This window comes from Fundulus heteroclitus, chromosome 14, assembly GCF_011125445.2.
Source record: "Fundulus heteroclitus isolate FHET01 chromosome 14, MU-UCD_Fhet_4.1, whole genome shotgun sequence".
Taxonomy (NCBI): domain Eukaryota; kingdom Metazoa; phylum Chordata; class Actinopteri; order Cyprinodontiformes; family Fundulidae; genus Fundulus; species Fundulus heteroclitus.
Genome location: NC_046374.1, coordinates 34,459,276 through 34,485,363, shown reverse-complemented (window position 1 = coordinate 34,485,363; position 26,088 = coordinate 34,459,276). Strand labels below are relative to the sequence as shown.

Here is a 26,088-nt window from a genome sequence, read left to right as displayed (position 1 = left end):
ATTGAAAACGTTTCACGTCACGACAAGCAGGAGAAACATCCCGGTTCTGTTCATCTCATCGCTCCTGAACACGACACCGAGACATATGAACTCTTCTGCTTCGGTTAATAAATGATGAGGAATAAAGGAAACGGTCAACCTTGACTCGGCTGAGAACCTTGGCCTCAGACGTCCAGCAGCTGTCTTTATGGTTTTTTTTATCCCGGCTGATTCTCACGTGACAACAAACAGCTCCAGTGTGATCTGGGCGCCGTGGATTAAAGACGGCAACAGAAGCGCATCATCTGCAAAAAGCAAGATGAGACCCTGAGGTTCCCTGACCAATTCAGATCCTGTACATAACCACCAACAAACGGTTTTAAATATGAGTGGCCCTGGTGTTATCCGTCTGTCCGTCCGTAGTCTAAAATATGTTATTTACCAACGACAGAGCACAAATTAACCCCAAACCTTGTTAGTGCTAAAGACAAACCGAAGTGCAATCTTTACTTATTTGTCATTTTCTTTCAAATTGTTTCCAACTATCCTGACTGAGTCTTTTAGTAAAGGGTTCTCGTTCAAATTGTTTTTCAAGATGTCGTCAGATAAAAAGATGAACTAAAGCTTTAACCAATGTCTTAAAAATGGTTAAAAAAACAACAATTACCACTAAAGTAGAAACGAAACAATTACCGATAGTGGACCCACGTTATCAGTTGCTTCTAATAATTTTTTTTTAGTGAATGGAGAAACCAACATGTCTCTAATTTCTCTTCCACAGCTCAGTCTTCCCCTTTTTTGTTTGGATTTGAGCTTCCAGAGATTGACGGTTCACCTGTTGAAGACACCTGTAAGGTTTTCGACAAAGAACCCAACACCAATCCAACCACATCTACGGCCAAACCAACAACCAGACCCTTAACCCAGAAGGTAAGGAGGCAGACAACAGAAACAAAGACTTGCTGAGCCTGGTGTTAATACCATTCTTCAATGTGAAGCAGAACACTCTATTCAATCTAACCCTACTTCACGTCACAGTGTATGAATTAATATTTGATAGAAGCCGGACTGAATTTTCTGTTGCAGACCATTTCTGGTTGTGGGAAAGCTAAATTGGCTTTTGGTGAGCTGGTTTCACAGAATCATGACTTCTGATTCAAGTATTCTGACCAAATATTTTATTGTGACTGTACAGAATAGACACTATTAGGTGTTTTTTAAAGGATACTTTTCTGTACACTACAAAAAAAAACTCCAAAAACTAACTATGAATCTAAAAGTTCAGACAAAATACTGTAAAAACAAGAAAAAACAACAACAGTGAGCCAATAGATGGCTGTCCATGAACACAGTTCAATGCCACCAAAAACATTGTCAAAATTAAAATTGAATGTACAACTCTAACATAGTACCTACATTTTCAGTAAACATTAAACCATTATAAACTACTGCATACCCTGGTTTAAAGATGTATGTCACTATAAAATGTCCATTTTGCATTCTGCCTTGATATTTTGACAAACTAGATAATGAGTTTAAATCATTATTTGGACAAAACTTTGACCCTTTTCCCCAAGTCTGAGGCTGTCCAACCTTATAATACTGATCCCTTCTGTAATAAATTGATAAATGAATGCTCAATTGTTGGTCTGTGTGTATCTGATCGTTGTTAGAGGATTAAACTTGTTCTACCTGTTAAACTTCGCAGCAGGTCATCATAACCAAAAAGCCAGTGGTCCAATCGTTGCCAAGGAAGCCAGTGATCAAAGTACCAATCAGGACACGGCCAACTGCTCGAGGACCAATAACAAACCCCAAGACCAACCACGCTCTCAGACTCCTCCAGTACCTCCTGGCCAATAGCAGAGGGCGTCTGGCTGGCTCTCAGCCAATGGGAGGCCTCAACGTGATGTCGAGTAGTGAGGAGTCAGCGGCAGTCTGGAAAGTTGGTGCCGCTGCATCAGAAGACTCAAGTGACGAGTCGTAAAATTAAACCATGAGTGCATTTTAGTTTCTAGTTTTTGTTTTCCTTAACTCATTTGAAATTAATGCTAAACACAGAAACCAGTGGGAAAGTTGTTTCTGTAGCAACCAGCTGTAATTAGCTTGTTTTGTGTGTTTTTTTAAGGGTTTACAGAAGACTTCAATTTTAGCACCTGTGACCAACAAAACACACCCAAAAATGTTTTTACAGCCTATTTATTCTTGATTTGTTAGACAAACATTTTTAATTTCATGATTCAACCTTTACATTTCGATTCCCTGTGTAGTGTACCATGTAAATACCAACATAAATCATCCATTAACAGTTGTAAATCCTCAAGGGTTAATCCGTCTCTCTGTAGATCATCTTAGGTTCACTTGATTGGGAAAAATAACTACTTTTGTCTATGTTAGCAAGATTTAGCTACATCAGTATAAAACATAAAAGCATTTAAGGAACGTAAAGTCAGTATGTTTATGTGGTTCAGCAGTTTTTATTTAATTAAAACAAAATCAGCATATTTAGAGAGTAGAAAATGTTGATTTTACTTTGATTGTTTTGGTGTATTTGTGTTGAAGTTTTGTCCGTACTGTCCCTCTGATGAAGGGCTGGACGACACCGGAGTCTTTTCCGTTCTCTGTTCCCTGGTGGTGCCCTTGTTCTGTTTGGCTGAGAAGACATTAAACATTTTATTTTGCTCCTGGCAATGTTTGATGTACAGGTAGTAACACGAAATAAGCACCTTATACAACACTGTTGGATGTCTTATTCAGCTCAAATGACACGTAATGTCTAATAATTTGCCTTTAAAATAAATGTAGCCTTTATCAACTTTTTTTTGTATGTAGTTAAATATTATGTAATGTTTTTACCAATTTATCCAAAACTGAAACTGAATCTGAGTTTTCTGTTGTGGAAATAAACTTTTTCTTTTTCCTCTGTCTGACATTAAATCTGCTGAAACTTTTTCTGTTTAGGTCAGTTGCTAAAATAAGTTCCATTTGTAAAATTCAAGAATAATGAGAGATTTCTACTTGATTCAAAGTCAAAGGTTTGAATGTATTTCAATGGTATTTGGTAGTACTGCCTTCAAAACTGTATTACTTAAGTCAAGGAAAAGCTTCTTTCATCTGTTTGCTGTAAGTTTGGCCTTTTTCCTCCTGACTGAACTGGTGTTACTTGTAGTGTTTATAAGCTGCCTTGCTCACAGACACCCTTTCATCGCTGCCCAGAACTTTTCCAAGGGAACAGAGATTAGACTTTGTGATGAACTATAAAAAGTATTGACTTTGTTGTCCATAAGCCACTTGTGAGTAATTTGGAGCTATGGTTGGGGTAAATGTCTATTTGGAAGATCTATTTGTGCCCAAGCTTCAACGTCTTTAGATGTTTTTAGATGTCTCAAGTCCTTTGAGGGCCAGCGTCCTGCAATCTTTAGATGCGTCTCTGCTTCAACTCGCCTGACTACAATATGAGTTCATTAGCAGAGCTCTGCAGAGCTTGACTGCATGCTAGTGGGGGGGCGGGGGGGGGGGGGTTAGCTATGTGATTCAGGTGTGTAGGCCGAGGAACACATCTAAAAGTTGCAGCTCACCGGCCTTCATACCTAAATAAGTCAATCGTTGGACCAGACAACATGGTACACTCCTTTAATTCAAAGGTTTTCTTCATTAACCTATCAGAAACGTACAAGCCATGACAGCAATTGCTTTAAGAAATGGTAATGTATGTAAACTTCTGACCATGGATACATTCATTTAAAACAAATCTGTCATTAATTCTGCTTTTAGCAAATAGAAACAATTTTGGTTATCCGTGCTGACCTAAATCAATAAGATTTAAGTCTGATTTAATGTCAAACAATGAGAAACATGGTTATGTGTCTTTTTATACAGTGGCTGTGAAGACTTTCTAATAATGGGTCCATACCGTCTTTTCCACTGAGCTCCGCCAGCATTGAGCTTCTTACATCTGGGAAATGGACGCTATTTTTAGACCGTTCACTTGTAAAACTGTGCTCTGATGCCTGAAAAGAAAGACACAGTTTGTAAGAATCCTGATCTGGATCTTAATCACTGGTGAACATGAACGAGACCAGTTCAAAGTATTACCTGTAAGATGAAGGACCTTGTAGCATGGTTCAGTCCAAACTGTTGGTCCTGTCGACCCTGAATGCCACCATAAGGCCTTGGCTTGTCTAAACTCCTGCAACGTACATGTGGAACAGTAAGCTGAAAGTCACATAAAGCATCTCTTTAAGAGTCCAACAAGCTTCTCACTGGATTGTACGGGATTCAGGAATCTGACACCCAAAGATTGCAGAATCCCGTACAATCCAGACTCAATACAAACTCCAAGAAGGCTAATTTAGGAACAATTTACCCCTTAAACCCAAGGGTCTATTTTACAAAAAAAAAATGTATACTGATACTTTTTAAGGCATTTCTCAATTTGTACAATGCCTAAACTGCTAATCTTGTTATCAACTAACATAAAGGTCCGGCAGGATGTGAAAATTAGAGAGTAAATTATTCTGAGCCTGAGTAAATGATATTTAAGTGCCCAAAAAATACATTTTGCCTGAAAGAAAAACAGATGTTTACATACAAACCTTCTCATTTTGCTGTAAAGAAGGTAATAAACACAATAAATTGTAACTACAACATCTCAGTTACATCTGTACCCAGTTTGGTGTCCACACATCAACCATTATAATATTGTATTTGTGCCATTTTGGCACAGTTTAGCACAATTTTTCAAAATGTGGGATGTATTTGTGAAATTGAAAATGTGGGATGCTACTATATATTTGGTAGATACTTTTGTAGAGAAGTCTCAGATAAAGATCTGGACATATGATGAGTGTGGGTCGGTCTCAGTTTGACAGCTATAGTTATTGTTACTAAAGAGCTCAAGCCATCTTGAAAGGTGACTCGTGGCCTTTAGGGATGAAGTTAGGAAAAGTTAACCCGGTTCAATCAGGCATGGACCCATTTGAATAGCAGATAATGTCAAACTATAGTTTGGTGACATTCCCTGTATCCAGTGTCAGCCTTTAATTTCTCTGAGTTAATGGTGCTGCAGGCTTTTACAGATACAATGACTGAACCTTTCTGGAGTTATTAAGACAGGAACTAGATATCTAAATATACTCATAATGTCAAACATATTGAGCTTTTAGAGGTGAATCAGTCTTAGTTGCATCGGTATTTCAAAGGCAAGTACACTGAGAACTACCGAAGACTGCTGGTCCCGGTGTGAAAACCTCCTCCCTGGAGCAGGTGGTCATTGGCAGCAGGGCTGAAGGTACTGGAGACAAAGACTGAAGGGGTAAGGGTTCTGGAAGATGGAGGGAGGTGTAGACGATTGGTGGCAGGTCCTGGAGGAGGAGAAGGTGTACATGATCGGAGTATGCTGTAATCAAATTCATCAATGTCTGTGGTGTCTTTTTCATGAAGGATAGGGCTTCTCGTCAAAGCTTTGTGATCTACAGACATGACTGAAGTCAAATCAGTGGATGTATTTGTGCCATTTCCTTCTACTTTGTTGCTTCTCTTCTTTGCATCGGGAGGAATTGTAATCCTTTGAGTCTTAGGGTTCACAGCGGACCTGATGTGGTCATTCAAAGATTGAGCTGTCGTAGGGTTGTGATAGTGGTGAGAAAAGTTCAAGGATTTCAAGGAACTGCTGATGTTCTTTTTGTCATTAGCCAAACTTTCAGGAGCCTTTAAGTCATTAGATGTTGAACTAATGGACACAGAACTGGCTAAATAATCTTGGTTATCTTTTGCTGACACTGTCAGACCTTTTCCCACTGATAAGTTTTCATCTGGCACAAAGGTTGAGGTAAATCTTTCTTCTGTAGCGATCATGTTGCTTTGTGAACAAAGAAGATATGGCTCTGATGATTCAGGATCCCAGTCTAAAACCCGCGACGACGGACAAGGTGTTGTGGGAGTTTGTGTCATTGGATTCAGCTTTAAGTGTCTGTGATAGTTCCTCACGTGCTGGTCCTCTGTAGGCTCCTTTTCTTTTGAAGAAGTCTTTGCAGCGCAGGTAGTTTTGGGCACCTTTGAATGTGGGATTACTCGAGGTGGGGCAGAAGGGTTGTGTGCAGCACTGGCTTCGGAGACGGTCTTAAACAACTGTTTAGAAACATCTACAACCGTCCTTGAAGGGCTGAAGGAGGTGTTGTTGTGACCGTGTTGACCACTGTTTGAGAGAATTTGGGGTTTCCTGGGGATTTTGGGACATTCGTCTTCCACTATGTCAGTGATTGATGCCAAATTTATCTTGCCTGACTTTGTGACATCAAGCATTGCCGAGGCAGTACGATCATTGAAGGACAGTAGAGGATATGTGGGTGCTACGCTTGTGTCTGATTCCAAAATAGGTTTTGGAGATGAATTTAAACTTTTAGCATCAGAAATGGCAATTTTAGACAATTTTGAAACTTTTATGCTAAGGTTGCTAAAGTTCCTTACAAACTCATTGCTTATCTCAGATTTAGATGATTCCCTGATTAGCATCATGGTTTTCTCACTGTCCGGGTTGGTATAGTCCATGTCTTTTGCATTGTGAGCATCGTCTTTTCTTTGATCTGGAGACATATCCTGGTCATATACAGGTTTTGCTGCTACTGAGCTTTTCTTCTTTAAGTTTACTGCTTTTGTGGTAACATCGGCCGAGTCAGAGCTACAGATTTTAGTTGACTTTAAAAGTTCAGACTCCTTTAACTCTGAACCAGTTGGCTTTTCTGATTTCATTGAAAACTGTTCCGGTTGACAGATACCCTTGTTGGCAAATGTTTTGGGTTGTTTGGACATAAAAGATTCGGTTGTATTAACAACAGATTTAGTCAGCTTGGATGGTTGTTTTCCCTTGGTTTTGTCCATCTTTTCCTTGATTACTTTCTCTTCAGCTTCTTCCGATTGTTTCTTGTTTTTGCTTCTGCAGTTTTTAACATCTCCTTTATCTTTTTCTTGCAGTGCGGTTTGGGGTATTTTGGGAAGAGTATAGTTTTCTCTGTGGTCTTTTTGGATTTTAGTGTCCAGCTCATCTAAAAATCTGTGCAGATACAAAGAAAGACGCAGATGTTTTGGAATATATAAAGGACAAACTCTAGCATTTGAGACATACATTACCTCACAAGGGAAGAGCAAAACACAAAAACATACCTGGTGTTGAAAGAGTCTTGAGTGAAGAGAAGATGCTCTAACAGGTCCGAACACTGAGCTCGTCTTTTTGGGTCCATAGCTAGACACTTCTGAAAAACAAATGAAGGTACAAATGATGCAAATTATTAGGAGACTGAAAAAAAATGGGAAAAAAGTAATACATTTACTAAATTCATCCAATTTGTTACCCCTTACTCCTGTTCCTACAATCTCTTCCCAGTCAAGACTTAAATGGTGCCCATAAGACTACGAATAATAGGCCCTAGATGGGATTGTTCAAGGGTCACTAATACGTCTTTTAATGTATATATCTTATCCAAAATTATTCTGGGTAAAAGGAGAGACCCAGCAGGAGTCTACATGGTTTGCTCAATGGGAACTGATTTTCTTAATGTCTATTTGAGACCCAACAATCATCCATGCAAAGTTCCTATCTGGTTTTATGGCTATATGTAGTATTTATTCAAAGCAAGTGGGTCCCGTACAAGAAGTGAAGTGTGGGCCCAGTCCCACTTAGCCAGTACTTCCACATCCTCCACTCCGGTACGTGTCCGTTTTGTTTTAGCAAAAGCAGAGTCTACTACATCCACGGTTACTCTGTCTAGGTCCGATCCGAAGTTCCTTGAAGCACGCGGAGACATTACACAATCATCGTCATTACAAGCTGAGTCCAAGTCTATTTGGAGTAGATTACCATGTTTCAAATCAAATGTTGGAATGATAAATCTGCTTCCTTTATTGTCGCACAAAGCGTGTTCAATCCGATATTTAAACAAAACGGTTAACTTTATCATGACTATTAAAAAAGATATTTAATTTGTGGTTAACGATCTCTATTTACACTATCTAATCTTGTTACTGTTTAATACGGTTGGGATTGTGGAGCTTGACCCGAACTGAGCCCGACGGACCGGAACGGGACAGAAAGTTGGAGCTGTTGCGTAATTTGACGGTGAACCACGGAGAGCGGGTCCGTCAACGGTGATGTTTGGATTAGTCGCAGAGGATGAGGAATCTGGAGGTTAGCCCTGATCCAGCCTGAGTAGATCCATATGGGGCACCCGTATACATGTTGGCCAGGTTGAAGGGCTGGCAAGTTCCTCAGGGAAAGTTCAAGCCTCCAACATTTGTAACTAAAAACTTTTTGGCCAATCTTACACAGAAGCATTAGAGATGTTGATTTGCACAAAATTCTGCCTTTGCAAGAACTTCATTGATTTCACTACTCTCCTGGGCTATTTGATCATCTTTAGCATTCTCAAAAGTGATAACCAAACTGTGCAATACCTGTGCCAGATCGAGGGCGTTTGGTGGAATTGTGGAGAAGCGTTGTTGCAGGGGGACTGTTTTTGAACATTCAGGCAGTTTAACTCCAGAAAAGATGGGATTTCTGTAAAATAACTCCTGGTGATGAGCAGTCAAGTTGCCTGGAGCCAAGAAGGATACATTCAGTAAGTAAAAAAAAAAAAAAAGAAGCAATATCTCGATGAGGTTCCTGAAAGAACTTACCGAAACACCTGACAATGTGGTATATCTGGTCAAGGTCGGAGTCTCCAGGAAAAAGAGGTTGTCCCGTTAACATCTCTATCAGCAGACAGCCCAGGGCCCAAACATCTACCGGTCTTCAAACACGAGCACATACCAAGGTTATTGTTTGGCGTTCAAAACATCCACCAGGAAACCTCAGAGCGGAGCAGAAATACCTACTTGCCATACTTGATGTCTCCCACGAGCAGTTCAGGAGCTCGGTACCAACGAGTGGCTACATAGTCTGTATAAACGGCACCTTCGGAGGGTGACGCAATGATCCGGGCAAAGCCAAAATCACACAGTTTGACCACACCCTCCTGAGAGATGAGGATGTTCTCGGGTTTGATGTCACGATGGATGACCTGGAGTGGAGGGAAGATGTTCCAAACACCAGACCATGACGGTACACCTGTTTTCACAACATTTTGGTTTCTCATTTTTATTTATAGGACAGAATGTATGACTATGTGTCTTTTAAGCTGTGAGCCGTGGCCAGGATTACTAGTCTGGACCTCTGAAGTTGTGAAGTAACTTTACGGATGTTTGATCAGCATTTTTGGCAGGGTTAAGAATATGGTCTTCCTTACGTTTTGCTGATGACAAAAGTTGGTAGCTCGGAGGATCTGGAATAGGTACCGGCGACAGGTGTTGAGGTCCAGCCCGTTGGAGTTCTGCTCCAGTTCATCCAGAAGCGTCCGGTCCACGAACTCAAAGACCAGGTACCAGCGACGACGACGCTTCCACACCTCCAGGAGGTTCACCAAATTGTCATGACGCAATTGCTGTGAGGTTTAAAAGAAAGAAGAGAATTATAGACACGTGTAGTGTTAGTCTACTTTTATAACCAAGAACCCTTTGACCGGCGATGGTTTCCAGTCAAATGGGTCATGCCTCGTCAATGGCACAACCAACTCAAGATAATGGCTTTAACATTTGTGTTTCCTCTGGTGGTGACCTTAAAACAAATGAGAATTTGACCCTGAGTTGTTTGCCTTGTGGTTGGCTGATCACCTCAGGGTTTTTAGCAGCACTCGGGTTTCAGGCTCATGGAGACCTCCCATACTCTGTTACTCATTGACTGACTGACTGTTTGGTTGACGGGCTGATCGACAGGTACCCTGAGCAGCTTGATTTCCCGGAGGGCGATCTTCTTCACTGTCTTATCGTCGTCTGAGTCGATGAATTTCTTGATGGCGACGAGTCGGCCAGAGTCCCGGTGGCGGCACTTGAGCACGGTGCCGTAACTGCCCTCTCCGACTGGACCCAGAGACTCGTAACGCTCCATTGGACTCCTATTCTGAAGGGACAGAACAAATCTTTTAAGTTAGTGGCTCTCAGCAGCTCTTTGTTATCAAAATAAATAAAAACAGCAAAACTTTATCTAGATTTAAAAAGCTATAGTTCACCTGTCATTTCACTATATCTACTTTGAATGCATCCCTTTGTTTTCATGCTTTTTCTTTGTTTTGATCGATAGTTCTGCAGACTTTCAGAAAATCTTTCAAAGGTTTTCGATGGACTTTAGCAGATATTTCTCTCATCTTTAGTTGTCTAACCTAACTGTGTTCAGAGGAATGCTTTTTTTGTTTGTTTGTTAAGAAACTCTGACCTATGAATGCTTGAACTACGAACTCTTCTAAACTCCAGAGACTCTAGAGCCAGAAATGTTGCCGTATGGCATAAACAACAAAAATCTAATTTCAGCTGAATCTATGAAAAATAGTAACACAGTCAATGTTAATATAATCATAATTTGAAATAAGCCTAATAAGAAAATACTGCTTTTATCATAAGAAATAATGAGGAATCCTTTTGTTGATCTATCAGTATATAAAGGCTTTATCTATCTTTATTAGTTTTGATTAATTAACTGATTCAAGAATATACCATCTCAATATACTCAAATTAAATAGCAACAAAGAAAGCTTCTGACTCTTGCATATCTTACAATCTTACAGAATCCCCCCAAAATAATTATATTTCTATGCATTCCATGTTTTCTTTTTACAATTCAAAATGAATTTAGACATTAGAGCTATAAAATATGGCTGAATAAATGTCCTAAAAACAACACGATGAAGTTCTGCGGACGGACCCGTGACGGATCGGTGGACTAGAACAGCAACATTAGAAATAAACAAGAGAAAAACTCGACCTGACAACGTCACCGACCTCAGAGCTGCGTCTCCGGTCGCTTTAATCCGCTTCTTCACGGTAAACACCGGAGTATCGGTGTCTCTACCTGGGTGGGAACGTGGCTAACTCACCTGAGAACGCAACCAACCAGCGGCGTGTGTTTCAGCTGACGCGTTGCCGTGGTGACACCCCCCTCCCCCTGTGTTTGATGATGTCACTACTGGCGCCATCTGATTGGAGGACGGTGATGGAAAACAGATTTTAAGACTCTTTTCCTTTAAAGGTTATACCTCTCAGTTCTGGTTAACAACTCAAATACATGACACACGAATTTCTGGTCTGTTTTGTAACTGCTTTAAAAGCTATAGGTTATTTTACCTGTTACCAATTTAAAACAGGCGACTTTTAGAATACATTTTGAATACAAATTTTAAATTATTCCTAGTCTTATGGGCACCATTTTATAAAAAAAATTTTTTAGAATCAAAAGACTGTTCAATTGGAGCATCCTTGTGGGAAAAGGTGTATTGTGTTTCATTTTCAGTGATGTGAAATGCCTAATCAGTCCATTCATCCACCCATCAATCGGTGCACTCAACCATCAACCATCGATCTGTCATTTAACCATCCATCCATCCATCTGTTGTTGGATTACTGCAGTTCTGAATGAAAAGAATATACTAAACCCTCTTTGGTTTGCTGCCTATATTACTGATGATTAACATTAAAACTACAGTAAATAACCCAAAATATTATGTTCCTTTTCAGTGTTGAAGGCAGGAATTGGTTTAGGTAAAAACGACCAAAGAACAAAACAGTCTGAGTTCAAAATAATTTACACATTTTCGTGTCTTGGAGTTGCAACGTTTCTCCAACTGTCCGCTAGATGGCAGTGCTGATAAATAAATAAACAATTCCGAGTTCTTTTATTGAGACGCGGATTGAGGAAAAACAATTGAATAGTCAAAAATAAAGACTGATCCAGTCTGGAAAGCCGCATTTGTTCCTTCATCGCTGGCTTCTGCAGAGTTTGGTGTTGATGAAGATTTATTCACAGTCGTAAATTCAAAGAAACAAGACGTTTAACCCAGAAATGGAGAATATTCATATTTCCCTCTCAACCATCAAGATATTAATTCACTTTGTAGATATCTGAAAGTAAAAAAAGGGAGAACCTCACAGCAGAAATACTCAAAGTGACATTTTATTAAATCATTCATGCTTTATGAACAGTTTCACTGCTATTAGAACTTCACAGTCTGTACATTAATATAAACAGAAGCTACACACATATAAATCCAGAAGCATAAGTTTAGCATTTCTGCTCTCTTAGTCTTACTGTATATTTCAAAAATAAATAAATGATCTAAAACTTAATCTATCTATCTATCTATCTATCTATCTATCTATCTATCTCTCTCTCTCTCTCTCTCTCTCTCTCTCTCTCTCTCTCTCTCTCTCTCTCTCTCTCTATATATATATATATATATATATATATATATATATATATATATATATATATATATATACATATATATACATATATATACATATATATAGACACACACACACATATACATACATACATACATACATAAATGGTACTTACCTCATCATGGAGTCAGACATCCTGTGAAGCAAAAACTACGTGTCGTCTTTGAATGCGGAGCTAGTTTTGGAGGAACATCTTTAAATCAGGAGTTGCTGCAAGGACCAGATTTAACAAGCTCATTAGTTGGAGTGCTTTTGAGATTTCGTCAGGATACTGTTGCTATGATGGCTGATGTGGAGGCCATGTTTTATCAAGTGCAAGTGAGTGATGAAGACACTGACCTCCTTAGATTCCTTTGGTGGCCTGGTGGTGATTACAGTAAGGAGCTGGTGGATCACAAGATGCTGGTGCACATTTTTGGAGCGACTTCATCACCAAGTGTAGCAACTTTTGCGATGCAGAAATGTGCTTCAGAGTTTGGTCGAGAGGCAGCTCAAACTGTATGTAAGAACCTTTTATGTGGATGACTGTATTAAGTCTGTTAAGGATGAAAGTAGTGCGATTTCCCTCTGCTGCTTTGACAGAAATGCTGGCAAAAGGCAGCTTCAGGTTAACAAAGTGGTCCAGTAACTGTCGAACGTTGCTTAAAACCATACCAGCAAATGAACGAGCATGTGGGTCATGATTACTTACTAAGTGGAGAGGGCCCCGGGAATACAGTGGTGTACGGAAACACATCCTTTTGTGCTCCCTTTATTTAGTGTTAGTTCTGTAAATGGTACAGCCATCACGAGCATCCGGTAAAGGATGAGAGGAGAGCTTCAGGTCCAAACTTTCTTTAATTGAGCTGAGAGTGGTCTACAAGAAATACAGAAAACGAAACAAATGAGAGCTATTATTTTCACTCGCTAGAAATAGCTATTTCTAATTTGTCCAGCAGGTGGCAGCAAGAGACCACAAATAACCAAGCCACGTTATCATTGTCTTAACTCTTTTGGTTGCTAAATATATTTAAATTACACAGATATGCAAATCCTGCTTGAAAACTGACAAACTTACTCTTATTCGTTTACACGCTCCCAGTCTCTTAGACAAACAGCTCGGAATAGTCTCCAACGACCACCTTGTCAACTTTCTGCTCATCTAACGCTAAACACGTGCTCTTACAACAGCAACGGCTATTGGCAGCTTGAGATAACAATAAACCAATCACAACAAAGATTATTCAGACGGCTTCCTGAGCTCTTAAAGTAATACACGCAGTTATATTAGTCCATTTTCAACAAAACCAGTTCAAGTTTAAAATCAGTCTCAAAGAGCGCCCACACACCAGAAGAGGACTGCTTTCACTGGTTAGTTCTATCTTTGATCCACTGGGTTTGCTCTTTCATGTCATTTTACCAGTAAAGAAACTTTTTCAGGAGTTATGCCATTGGAAATACTCCTTGGATGAAGAGCTACCAGGCACTATCATTAAAGGTAGGAAGAAATGGCTTTCTGGAATCTACCTATTGGAAGAATTTGGAGTGGACAGATGCATTAAAACTAGGGCTGAACAATTAATCGCATTTTCAATATAATCGTGATTTTAAAAAAAAACAACAACACAATTTCCAAATCGCAGAGGTCTGCAATTTTTGGCTATGTAACAATTAGGGAATCAGACGCGTCCTTTAGGTGTCAGTAAAATGTTTAAAGTGGGTGTGCCTCCACAAGGAAGGGAAGACAGTTGCAGCAGTGAGATAATCTAATTTTATTACTTGTTTTAGAGTTTGTATAATCATACATAGCATTAAGTACAGGTCAATCAGTTTAATACATAGTCTTGCTTGTTGGTTGGACTTTGCACTTTATCTTCAACAAGGATTGATGTCCAATTAAATTAAAAGTTGTTCTCTTGAATAATATTCTGATCAATAGAAACATTAAAAGTTCTTGTTTTAAAATAGTCCTTGTTTACAAACATCTTTATTTAGAGGCCATTTTTGTTGCTTGTGGTTAACGCAGAGAAAAGTCAAAATTGCAATTTTGGTTGAAATATATCGTAGGCAGAATGCAATCATTTCTGCTCCGAGTTTAGATGCTGTGGGTCTTTTAGCAACTAATCCGCACGACGAGGAAACAAATTGATTTGTTGTTTGTATATGTTTTAAAACACATGATAAATTAAGTTTAGGGGTTTGGGATGGCTCGTGCGGGCTGGCTGGCCAGGGTCCCCCATCTTATTAATTTATTTATTTAATTATATATTATTATTATTATTATTAATATATTTTTTTTTTTTTTTGGGGGGGGGGGGGGGGTTAAATACAGTAGGCATGGGGGGTGGGCTGGGGGAGGTAGAGGTGTTGGTCCTGGTGGGTGGTTGGCTGGCGGGCCCTGCGGCCTCTCCCCGGCCCCCGGGCTATGGTGGTGCCGCTGGAGGGGCCCCTTTCTCCGGGTGGAGCTTTCGGGGAGCGGGGGTGCCTATTGGAGTCAGTAGGGGAGCTGGCTCCCTGGGATGGCTCCCCAGTCCTTTGCTCCCCATCCCCGGACTCCTCCTTCTGCCTGCTCCATCACGCCGCCACACATGTAGGTCCTTGGGGAGAGGGCGTTACTGGAGGTTGCCACCTTTTGGTGACGCCCCTCTCCCCAATTTTATCATGCATTTTAGACACTTTCACTCCAAACATTTTCACAACGCACATTCATGTAGGCCACGATATGGGGGGGTGGGGGGAAGACGTCTGGGGGGGGCTTATGTTGTGTGAGCCTCGCCCCGGGCGGCTCCCTTCACCCCCTCTCGCATTTAGACATTGAGGGTTCTGGGTAGTTGCTTGGAGGGGGGGCGCTGGCACCAGCTTCCTTCCGGAGGGGAGGTGGGCTGTGCCGTGCACCCCCTTCGGTGCTCCCAGTTTTAAACACACCTGAGATCAACATGCAACAACACAACATCTGAGCGGGCGTAGGGAGGATCGGGGGTCTTTTGCACACCCCCGATCTCCGATCGCGGCACGGAGTCTGGGGCCTGGAGGAGGTGCGGGCCACTGGGTATGGGGTCTTGGCGGGGGGCTGTTGCGGCTAGCCAGCGGCTTACCGGATCTGGGGCTGACGCCTCTGCTCTCCCCAGGAAGGGATGGGGGGCAGGGGTGGCTAGGGTAAGGTCGGGGTGGGAGGGGGTTTATTAGGTATATAGTGGGTGAGGGGGGGCTCTGGTTGGATGGCCCGTACGGGTCGTGTCGGCCCCCCCTCTTTGGGGGGCCTGGTCCGGGGGCGGGGCCGGGGGTCGGGCACAGGCAGTCGTATTGTTGAATTGTGGTGACCCCCCCCCCACTTGGGATTTTTGGATGTGAATGCTATGTGGGAATGTGTGTACAGCGTCCTTTTTTTATTTATTTTTTATTTTATTTTATTTATTTTTATTTATTTATTTATTTATTTTTTTGTGTCTGTGTGTGGCGAGTGGGGCACAAGGGAGGGATGGTGTGAATGAGTTTTTTTTTTTTTTTTTCCCGGGTTTGGTCCGCTCCCTCTCCCAAGATCATCTCAAGTCTCCGATAGGTGCGGAGCCCATCCCCCCACGTCCTGCCCTCCTCCGCTGCGTTGGCGGGCGCCTTGACCCTCTGGCGCGTTGACGGTCCTCGGGTTTGGGGCGGGTTCCTGGGTGGGCGCCGGCCCATTCCCGGCGGTGGCTTCGCGGGGCCTGGCCCCCCGGGGGGCGGCCGGGGCCCCTTCCGCGTGGGCGGGGCGCCCCTGGGGCCTCTGGCCCCCAGGGCCCATGGCCAGGATCACTTCAGCGCGGCCGGCTGCCGGCGGAGCCCACGGGCTCGTCCCCGCGGCTCTTGGGGGCGTCAGCATTGCGGTGGCTGGGGGATTTCCTCGGGGTCGTCTCTCCTCTTTCCTCGGGGGGGGGGGGGGGGGGGGGGGGGTTGCAGATTTCCTGTGAAGGCCCCTCTCGGGCGCACTGCTTTGGGGGTCCCTTTGGGAGTCCGGGGTTATGGGTCCCCTGCCCCCTTCCTCTGTGCTCGGGGAAGGTGGGTCTTCGGTTCTCCACAACAACTATCAAGCTATTTCCTTCTGGATAAATTTTCACCTAAACTAGTGCACTCTCACAATCTCCCACAGGTGCTGGGTCCCAGGTATTAAATGTTCACTTATATACAGAAAGGCTATAATTTATTTACTTTCTTTTACTTTTTTTTACGTATCACATTACACATGTCAGCTTAAATAATAATACATATGATTTAGCAATGGTATCAAGGTGTTACACGATTGTATCTGTTGCTTTATGTCTGTTGGTTGTGCTGTTCTTTTTGTGTCTCTTTCCAGGTGATGGAGCAGACAGAGGACGTTTTATCATTCTCTTCCTTTTATCTCTTCTTTCTTTCACCTCTTCTTTCTCTTTTTTTTTCTCTTCTTGTTTTTCTTTTACTCTCCTACTTTCCCATTGTAGTGTCCATATAATTTGAAATTCTCCCTGCAGGAATCACAATAAAGCTATTTACACGCACAAATCAAGCGGAGCATTATGGCGAAAGCTGTTTGCTCCACTTGTGAAAGTAAAATCTGTCGAGCTCTATTTGGCATTAAGATATCAATTTTTATTGCCACATTGCTAGACAGGTCACTGGGAAAAAAAAAAAAAAAAAAAAAAAAGACATGATAAATTAAACTGGGGAAAAAAATGCATTAAATCACAATATTGAGGAAAAAAATCGCAATTAGATTATTTTCCAAAATCGTTCAGCCCTAATTAAAACCAAGCATTTTGGTACACCAGTCTTTGCACAACTTCACCATTTTCCTGATGCAAGCGAAGATGCTTATGGCACAGTAAGCTTTCTGGTGCTACACGACGACTCAGCTGAGGCACAATCCACTCTGCTGATGGCCAGAGCCAGAGTCGCTCCTCTAAAAACACCCACTGTTCCAAGGCTGGAGCTCACAGCTGCTTGAATTCTAGCTCTAATCCTGCTGATTTTGTCTCCAGGGGCCTGACAGCCGAAGCTTTGCTGCTGTGTGGAGACTGGCTGTCTGGACCAAGTTTCCTTCTTCTGACATCTGATCTGTGGCCCACAAATCCTGATATCAGAGTTTTAGATTGTGAAGACTTGGAGGTGAGAAGAGTGGCTCAAGTTCACACTGTACATGTAAAGATCAGCAATGCTACGGAATGTTAATGCAGCATTTCTCCTCCTGGATAAAGCTGAAGAGAGCTGCAGCGTGGTTTCTCAGGCTGAAAAGGCTGTTGCAGCTGAGGTTGAAAAGAAAGAAGATTTTGTGGAAGACATGGGATCAAAATCCAAAGGAATGGACTTGTTCTGTGCTGATTTGGATGAAGCAGAAGCAGAAATTACGAAGTATTTGCAAATCCGATACTTTAGAGGACATAAAGATGCTAATGAAAGAACAAAACACCGATCAATAACCCACTGGTCAGCTCTGTCATAAACCAGGAGCAGAGTTTAGTGAACTTATCCGTTATCCAGCTGAATGTTAAAGTTCTGTTCTTTCAGTTCTGGGTTTGATCAACCTGGAACATTTTTGGATCTGATCCCAGGGGTACCACCAGGAATTATATAACTATACAGATGATTTACATCAACTGAGGTCAGAAATTAACACTGAACATTAATAGTGTAAGTATGGTAAAAGTATAGTGTATGTGACTGCAATACATTCTGCTCCTTTACATACTTTCACTTTTCATACTGAAAAAAATATCAAATACTTGTATTTATAACGTCCTTTTTTACTAAACCTCGTTCAAAGGTACATTGTGAATGTGCCGTTAAATGACAATGAAGTAGGCTATATCTGAGGACTCCCTGAGTGATTTTTACTCATCTTTAACAAACTGGTGAAGACGGGTCTGTTTTGATAACCCAGAGTAAAACTGAAGTGAATGTAGATTACTTTGGCTGAGAACTGAACATTTCTGCTTTCTACATAGTGAACAAATCCTGCTCAGCTCTGGGAACCAATCATGATGACAGAAGAAACAAATCAAAACTAAAGAAAGCTTCATAGAGAATCCGAGCAGGTTTAAGTTTTGTTAAAACTAGTTTTAGCGCCAGAACTGCAGAAATGGGACCAGAGCAGGTTAACAAAATCAGGCAGACGTCAGTGACATCTCATCAGGTTGTTTTATTAAAAGCATCGCCAGGGTTGGAAAGGATGATTAGACTCTTACAATCCTGTCTCAATTTGCTCAAGTTCAGCTTCTGATGCTGGAGGTGAGTCAGATCTTTATGGAGAATCTCTCTGCCTTCAACGGAGAAAGACAACTACAGCAGCAACAACAAGAAGAAGAACCACAACAGCAAAAACTGAGAGACCAGCTATCAGTCCAATCCTGTTCCGTCCATCCTCCTTTGGTCCGTCCTCGTCTCCTCCATCCTCCTTTCCTCCATCCTTGTTTCCTGCAGAAGAGAATCAGGAGTTAGTCTGATCTTTCAGGTAGGAGACGATAGAGAAGCTGCTGTCCCTCATCATCTACTGATCTCTGATCTCAGAGCAGCTGCTTCCTCCAGAGTCTCATCAGCATCTCCAGCTCTGTTTCCTCCACCTTTCTATTACGCTCCCTCCTCTGAAGGTCCACTAGATTAAATGTTGTAGACAGCAGCAGACCATAGCAGCAGTTGTTGAAGGTGACCTTGTAGTGCAGCTCTGCAGCTTGTCATGTTGCTTAAAGTGACTAAACAGCTTGATGGTAGAAATCTTTCTCCACCTTTAACAGGATCCTGAGGAAAGTTCTGGAGGATTGTTGCTGTTCTGCTCCAGAACAGCAACAATCCTCTGATCCAGAAGCTGTTCTCTGAAAGCCAGGAGTCCATCTTGGTGCTGGCCAGGAGCAGATCACATGATGCTGCTCTACATATCTGATGTCTGACTACTGGGGACTGAAATAGACTTTATTCTGCATTGATTTCAGCATCTTTACCTGAAATCAGCTGATTGCTAAATGACTGGAATGACATGGAGACTGATTTTAAACAGAGTCACTGCCAGCCCTCATTTATCTTCTGATTCTCCACATTTGTTTCTATGTCTTCAATAATAAATAAATGTCTTAGAGCACATCAGTAGAACTGTAATAATAGATGATTTTAGCAGCAGCAAAGCAGCATCTGATGCTCTGTGAACTAAATCAAAGCAGCTGGATGACGTTCTACATTTCTGTTGGAATTTCTGGAAGAAAACTGTCAAATTGTTCAGTTCTAGGATGGTTCTGTCAGAAATGAAAACCAGGATTCATTGAAGTCTTTCTGTCCATCTCCATCATCTAACATCTGATCTGTTTCTCTCTTCCATCAACAACCAGGAAGCTGCAGGAGCTTCTGATCCAGAAAAAAAAACAGACTCACCTGCTTCAACTCTCAGGTTAATGATGCAGATGGGCTCAGTCTTCAGAACGGATCTCTTCCTGCGAGTATTTCCTCCCTGAACGACTCGACACTCATATGTTCCTGTATCATCAGTCATCACGGTCTTCAGAACCAAAGACACGTCTCTATTCTCCACGTCCAGCAGATCAACCCGGTTACTGAAGGATGGAGCCTGGAGCTCTGGATCAGACTGACTGTCCCTGTACAGAAGAACATAATGATCTGACCCCAGATCAGTTCTGCTCCACTCTACAACTATAACATCTTTGTTCTCAGCTGCTCTACATGTCAGAATGACGTTGCCTCCTGGTTTTGCTCTGATGTTTCTCTGACCTGCAGGAGAGAAAACAACACAGAGCAGACATGTTAGAGAGGAGCTCTGAACATTCACTATAAGAAGAATATGACACTGAGAGAAGAAACAGTGTCTGCCGCTGTGACCCGTGGGGTAGGAGTCTGCCGACATCTATGGGGGACTGTGAACAGAGCCTGATACAACCGGCGTTCTCTCAAAGTCTAAGTTCCTATTCGTACGCTGCTGAACAATTTATAACGATATATGAGGTCAGATGAAATTATTTCTCCTATTTCTCTTTCTCTCCATGCTGAGCACCAGGAAAAAGGAATAAGGGGAACGTGTGGATCATCATGAAGCAGAGGTATACTCACCTATCAAAATCCCACAGGGTGAGGACTAATTTCATGTGCTCCAGTTACATTTCAGGTCAGTAAATATAAAGTAGCAATTTGCCAGGAAAAAGGATTTAAAACTAACTTATATGTTGTCTCTCTTCCTTGTGTTTGCTTAATGAATGTTGTAGGTGTTTGAACCTGACAATTTATCAGATTTTCTGTGGAGGAAAAAGTTTTGGTTACTAAAGGATGTTTCATACCAACCAGGTGTTGGTTTTTACTCAAGGAGATGTTTTATATCAATTATATTTTGCTCCTGGTCTACTGTAAGGAAACTCTTAAAAATATCCACCAGCAGGAAAAGACTCAGTCTCAGTGGTTTGAGTTCCTGATTTTCTAGGTTTTAAGAAATGACAGATCGAAGCAGGTAATAGGACGGATCATTTATACTAAAATAGAATTACCATTACCAAACAGATTTATCACAAATCAAGATCATGGTTCCAAAACTGTTTTTTAACAGGTCCAGATTGGAAGAAGGAAGAGAATAAATAATAAAATGTAGAAATTAGGGGAAGCAATCAGCTAAAGTATCAATGAAGAATTTTTACACAACAGAAAATATTTTAAATCACATGATCCCACATGAAAACACATCATACTTTGTAATCAAATAAGATGAAACGTACCAGCACAAACAACAATGAAGCTAAAAGCTAGCGGAGTCAACGTGGGTAGCATGCTTAGAAAAGCGGCCATTTCCTCATTCAGCACCTCGACCAGTTTAACCCTGAGTTTAATAAAATCCTCTGAAGAACAGCAACGAACAGAGTTTAACTTTAAGAATAAACTCTGTTAAATGTACGTTTGGGTCAGAGGGAGCCTTCAAATCTAATTAAGGCAAACTAAGAATTTCTAGTCGAGTGCCGACATGGTTGATCCGACCACTCCCTGAGATGGCTTCACGGAAGAGGAGGATCCTAGAGGAGCGTCAGAGTGACGTAGTATATATATATATATATATATAAAAAAACAATTTCAGGCCTGACAGAGTCAGCAGGTTCTGGATCAACCGACAAACTGGTGTCTGAACCAACATTTATAAACCGTCAGATCTTCAGCCTTAAACTAGAACATAAAGACGGTCAACGCCCAGATCTCAGAGACCAGTGCGCTTGCGTCGGTTCTGCTCTTCATGTAAATAAATCCAGAAATGTAACAGAGTTTATTTCCTCAGAATAAAGAAACTGTTCTTCAGCGTCAGCAACCAAAACAACAAATCTGCTCCAAACTCTGACAACGTCAGACTGAAGCTGATTTACATCAAGAAATGAAACCCAGAGCAGCAAGCAGGACCCTACTGATGATAAACCAGGTAGACTGTCATCAGAAACAGCTCAGAGTTTGTGGTTTTAGTTATATTTATAATAAATACAGTTAGGGACAAAATTATTCATACCTCCTCCTCATCATCACCCTAACCTTGAGCTCCATCCACAGATGTTTTTAACAGATTCAAACTAATGTTTAGTTTATAGTTGCTGAAACACAAAGTTCAAATAATAAATGTAAAGATTTAATCTCTATGAACATAGAATAACTGGGAAAAATCTACTTGTCTTTCCTGCTTCATTAGAAAATAGAATAAAACCACCAACCTCTGTTAGAGGACGCTCCCAGCAGTCAGAGACAGAGTGAAACCTGTATGCTGGACCAAAGTCTGCCTACGTGTCCACAGCTTCCTTATAATTCTGTTTGCATTTGTTTTGTATAATGGGCATGGAACCTGTTTTAAAACCACAAGATCAGCTGACTATGTTTGCAACGCGTACAAGCAGGTTGTTTACTTGATTTTTATCAAGTGAAAGACATGAAAGCTCCTCATACTCAGGGGCGGATCCAGGATTTTTCAAAGGGGTGCGCGCACCCAAGGGTCATGGGGTCACTGGTAGGGCTGAACAATTAATCGCATTTTCAATATAATCGTGATTTAAAAAAACACAATTTCCAAAATTATTTAAATTAAACTGGGAAAAAATGCATTAAATCGCAATATTAAGAAAAAAAATCTAGATTATTAGATTATTTTCCAAAATCGTTCAGCCCTAGTCAAGGGTCAAGGGTCATGTCAAGACAATGTGAGGCTAAATGACCAAAGAATGCCATCTTTACTCTTTCACACTACCCTAATTATTCATCTAAGGGTTTTTTAATTGATAATCATTTTAATGGATGAACATAAGTGGAATTAGCATAATTACATTATTGTAATTGAAAAAAAAATTTTAAGCCACATTTCAAAAAAGTTAAAGAACAGAACAATCCTTAAGACCTTCTACAGAAGCACCATAGAGAGCATTCTGACCAGCTGTCTCTCTGTGTGGTGTGGAGGCTGCAGTGCCGCCGACTGGAAGAATGTGAGGAGAGTGGTGAGGACAGCAGAAGGGATCATTGGGGCCCCTCTTCCCTCCATAAAGGACATTCCATCACAACGCTGTGTGTCCCGAGCCCGTAACATCATCAGGGACCCCTCACACCCCCACCATGGACTGTTCTTCCTGCTACCTTCTGGGAAAAGGTTCCGCAGCATTCACTGCAGGTCCACCAGGTTCTGCAAAAGCTTTTCCCCTGCTGCCATCAGACTGTTGAACTGTTGAACTATAAACTGGACTCTGTACCACATGTGTCCTGCATTGTTTTAAATTGCTGTACTGTGAAATCCCTGCTGTACTTTATCCTGGAACTGTCCTGCAAAGTTCCTTTATTCTGAAATCCACTGCAATTCACTGAAACTCTCAAGCTGTATGCAAACGAAATTTTGTTCTGTACGCACTGTGCACACAAAATGACAATAAAGTTTGTCTAGTCTAAATCTACGACTTTTCAGATGCTCCTTTAACTCCTCCGCAGACTCAAACTTCTCCCCGCCGACTCCACAAACACTCCGAGGGGCGCTGATGTGACTTAAGGCGTGGTTGACCAATCTGCCATAGTTCTGGTACCAGACTCCACACACTTTACTAGACATCTTAGTCTTTCCAGTTCTCTTCCTGCCCTGTTTACCCTGGCCCTTCCCTGTCCTCTTGCGTGTCTGCAGTTTGGGATCAGGTTTCATGACCTTGTCTCCTTCTGATGTCAGATCTCTGGTACTGCTGGAGTCAGTGTTGCCGTCAGCTTCTTCATCCTCACCTCGTAGGTTGTCCTGTTGGGATTTTGACTCGACAGACACATCGCTTTTTCCAGAACCCTGTACACTTTGAACAGAGCTGCTGCAAAAAAAGAAAGCTTGTTAATTTAATTTAGTTTCTGCACAACAGTTTATCTGCTGAGTTTACCCTGTTGGAACATGTTTATCTGTTTATCTTCTAATCTAATGCAAATTTTTCCACAAATCCCCAGTTTCTTTATATTTCCTTCCACAAATTCCTACTCTAGACAGTCTTTGAAGTGGTATTTCTGGATATCTTCCCAAAGTTTACGCAACAATTTTTTGTATTTCTTTATTTAAAATACATAATAAAAGTGTAAATATAATAAAAAAATAATCAAACTTTATTGATCTCACAATGGAGAAATTCACTTCTGCATCTTAACCCATCCCCTTGGGGAGCAGTGGGCTGCCACCGTGCGGTGCCTGGGGAGCAGTTGGGGGTTAAGGGTCTTGCTCAGGGACCCAGAATGGCAGCTTGTGGGAGTTGAACTCAGAACCTCTGGGACCAAAGCTCTGTGCTCTAACCACAAGGCCACCACTCAAACACATACAAATATAGGTGGTCATCCACATTTTTGCAGAATTGTATCCATTCGTCCATCGATATAGTATCCTACTTTTATCAAAACAAGAACGTCCAGGATCACTGCCTTTCATTTGATGAAGGACGGGGGCTCCTGTCCGACCTACTACAACATGACAGTTTTCCTTGCCAACATTAAAAGAGTTTTTATAATTTCTTCCTGCTGTATCAACAAGTCTGGAACACCTCCAAGCAAGCATATTAGTGGATCTACTGGCACCTGTTTACTTACTGCCTTGCTGATGGTAACACATAGCAACGTCCAGAAAGTCCGGAATGATGTTACATTACTACATGTAATGAAATTAAATTTAGGACAGTGTGGGGAGGCTCCCTTTTTATATTTGTGAGGAGGCTAGAGTGGCATTTAAGTGAAAGTGTCACTATATAGTGCCATTGTACTGCTGTATTTCAGGCTTGTTGCCTGCTGTGTTAACAGGCGCCGGATAGTGTCAAATGAGCGACAGCCAGTAAAAGTGGCAACGTTGTGGTGCCAATGTGAACGCACCTTAAGAGTTGCATGAGTAATTTCATTTCCTGGATGACTGAGAATCTGAACCGGCATAGTGCAGAGATTGATTCCAAAGCTCCTGCCAAGGTCAAGTATTAAAGAGCTCTCATCAAGCCTGCTAGACGGCAAGGCAAGTTTATTTATATAATTCTAATAAGACAATTAAAAATGCTGTACAGGAACAAAAAAAAAAAAAAAAACATTACAGAGGGAAATATTACATAGGAAAAGAGACACATTACATTGACAAAGGAGTGCACTAAGTAAATATTTGACTAGATTCTTGCATACATTAACAGACATATAATAAGCATAAAATCACCGTACTTGTCTCTATTCATAGTAAAAAATATGCTAGGTAAATCTTTGAGGGTTTCTGATCTAAAATAATTTTGTCCCACTTTTTTAAGGCTACAACTAAAATGACATATTTTGTTTCATTGTTTCAATGGAACAAACGCTGAGTCATCATTAACATTTCAAATGCCCCAAAAACAATTAGATTTCTATGCATTCCATGTTTTTGTTTTTACAGTTCAAAATGAATTTAGACATTAGAGCGATAAAATATGGCTGAATAAATGTCCTAAAAACAACACAATGAAGTTCTGCGGACGGACCCGTGACGGATCGGTGGACCAGAACAGAAACATTAGAAATAAACAAGAGAAAAACTCGACCTGTCAACGTCACCGACCTCAGAGCTGCGTCTCCGGTCGCTTTAATCCGCTTCTTCACGGTAAACACCGGAGTATCGGTGTCTCTACCTGCGTGGGAACGTGGCAAACTCACCTGAGAACGCAACCAACCAGAGGCGTGTGTTTCAGCTGACGCGTTGCCGTGGTAACACCTCCCCCCCCCGCCCCCTGTGTTTAATGACGTCACTACCGCTGCCATCTGATTGGAGGACGGTGATGGAACGTGAAAAACTGATCGTTTAAACAGATTTAAGACTCTTTTCCTTTAAAGGTTATTTTACCTGTTACTAATTTAAAACAGGCCACTTTTAGAATACATTTTGAATACAAATTTTAAATTATTCCTATGGGCACCATTTAATACACATTTTTAGAAATAAAAGTCTGTTCAATTGAAACATCCCTGAGGGAAAAGGTGTATTTATAGTACCTGACGTTTCGTTTTTAGTGATGTGAAATCACAGACATGAATACGTAGACGCCGCGTCCTCGGGTGAGAGGCGTGCCGACAGAGCGGCCATCTTAGGTCAGACCAAGCGGCAGTCAGACAGAATACAAGTCAGTTCAGGTAAGTGGTGCTTTATGTTTTCAAACACTCTGAATCCGGTGAATTCTCAACCGATTTCCAGATAAATTAGCTGACTGAAGACTTCACCCCTTTAGGGGCTACATGGGACCAATTGATTGAATTAAAAGATTGATTGTCTAACTTAATACATAATTTCGATTTTAGATTGACAGTCAGCAAACTTCCAGAGCTCCGTCCCAGGATGCCCGACTTTTG

The 26,088-nt window shown here is 41.4% G+C and overlaps 1 protein-coding gene across 5 annotated transcripts; it reads right to left on the bottom strand.

The window, feature by feature from the left end:
• Positions 1-2,205: 2,205 nt before the first annotated feature.
• LOC105921304 (cyclin-dependent kinase-like 2) lies at positions 2,206-25,362 on the bottom strand. 5 transcript variants are annotated; one of them, XM_036146745.1, is made up of 11 exons: positions 25,287-25,362; positions 9,788-9,967; positions 9,258-9,452; positions 8,848-9,032; positions 8,650-8,762; positions 8,428-8,567; positions 7,141-7,229; positions 5,201-7,030; positions 4,075-4,168; positions 3,893-3,989; positions 2,206-2,632 (listed from the first exon to the last, which is right to left on the bottom strand). In XM_036146745.1, the coding sequence occupies exons 2-11, from the start codon at positions 9,953-9,955 to the stop codon at positions 2,508-2,510; spliced, it is 3,036 nt and encodes a 1,011-aa protein (XP_036002638.1). In that variant the 5' UTR covers positions 9,956-9,967; positions 25,287-25,362; the 3' UTR covers positions 2,206-2,507. The 5 variants fall into 5 exon arrangements, with proteins under 5 accessions (XP_036002638.1, XP_036002640.1, XP_036002637.1 ...); XM_036146747.1 differs by having other exon boundaries at positions 9,788-9,962; positions 25,287-25,309; XM_036146744.1 differs by lacking the exon at positions 25,287-25,362 and adding an exon at positions 10,843-10,927.
• Between the last annotated feature and the right edge of the window lie 726 nt (positions 25,363-26,088).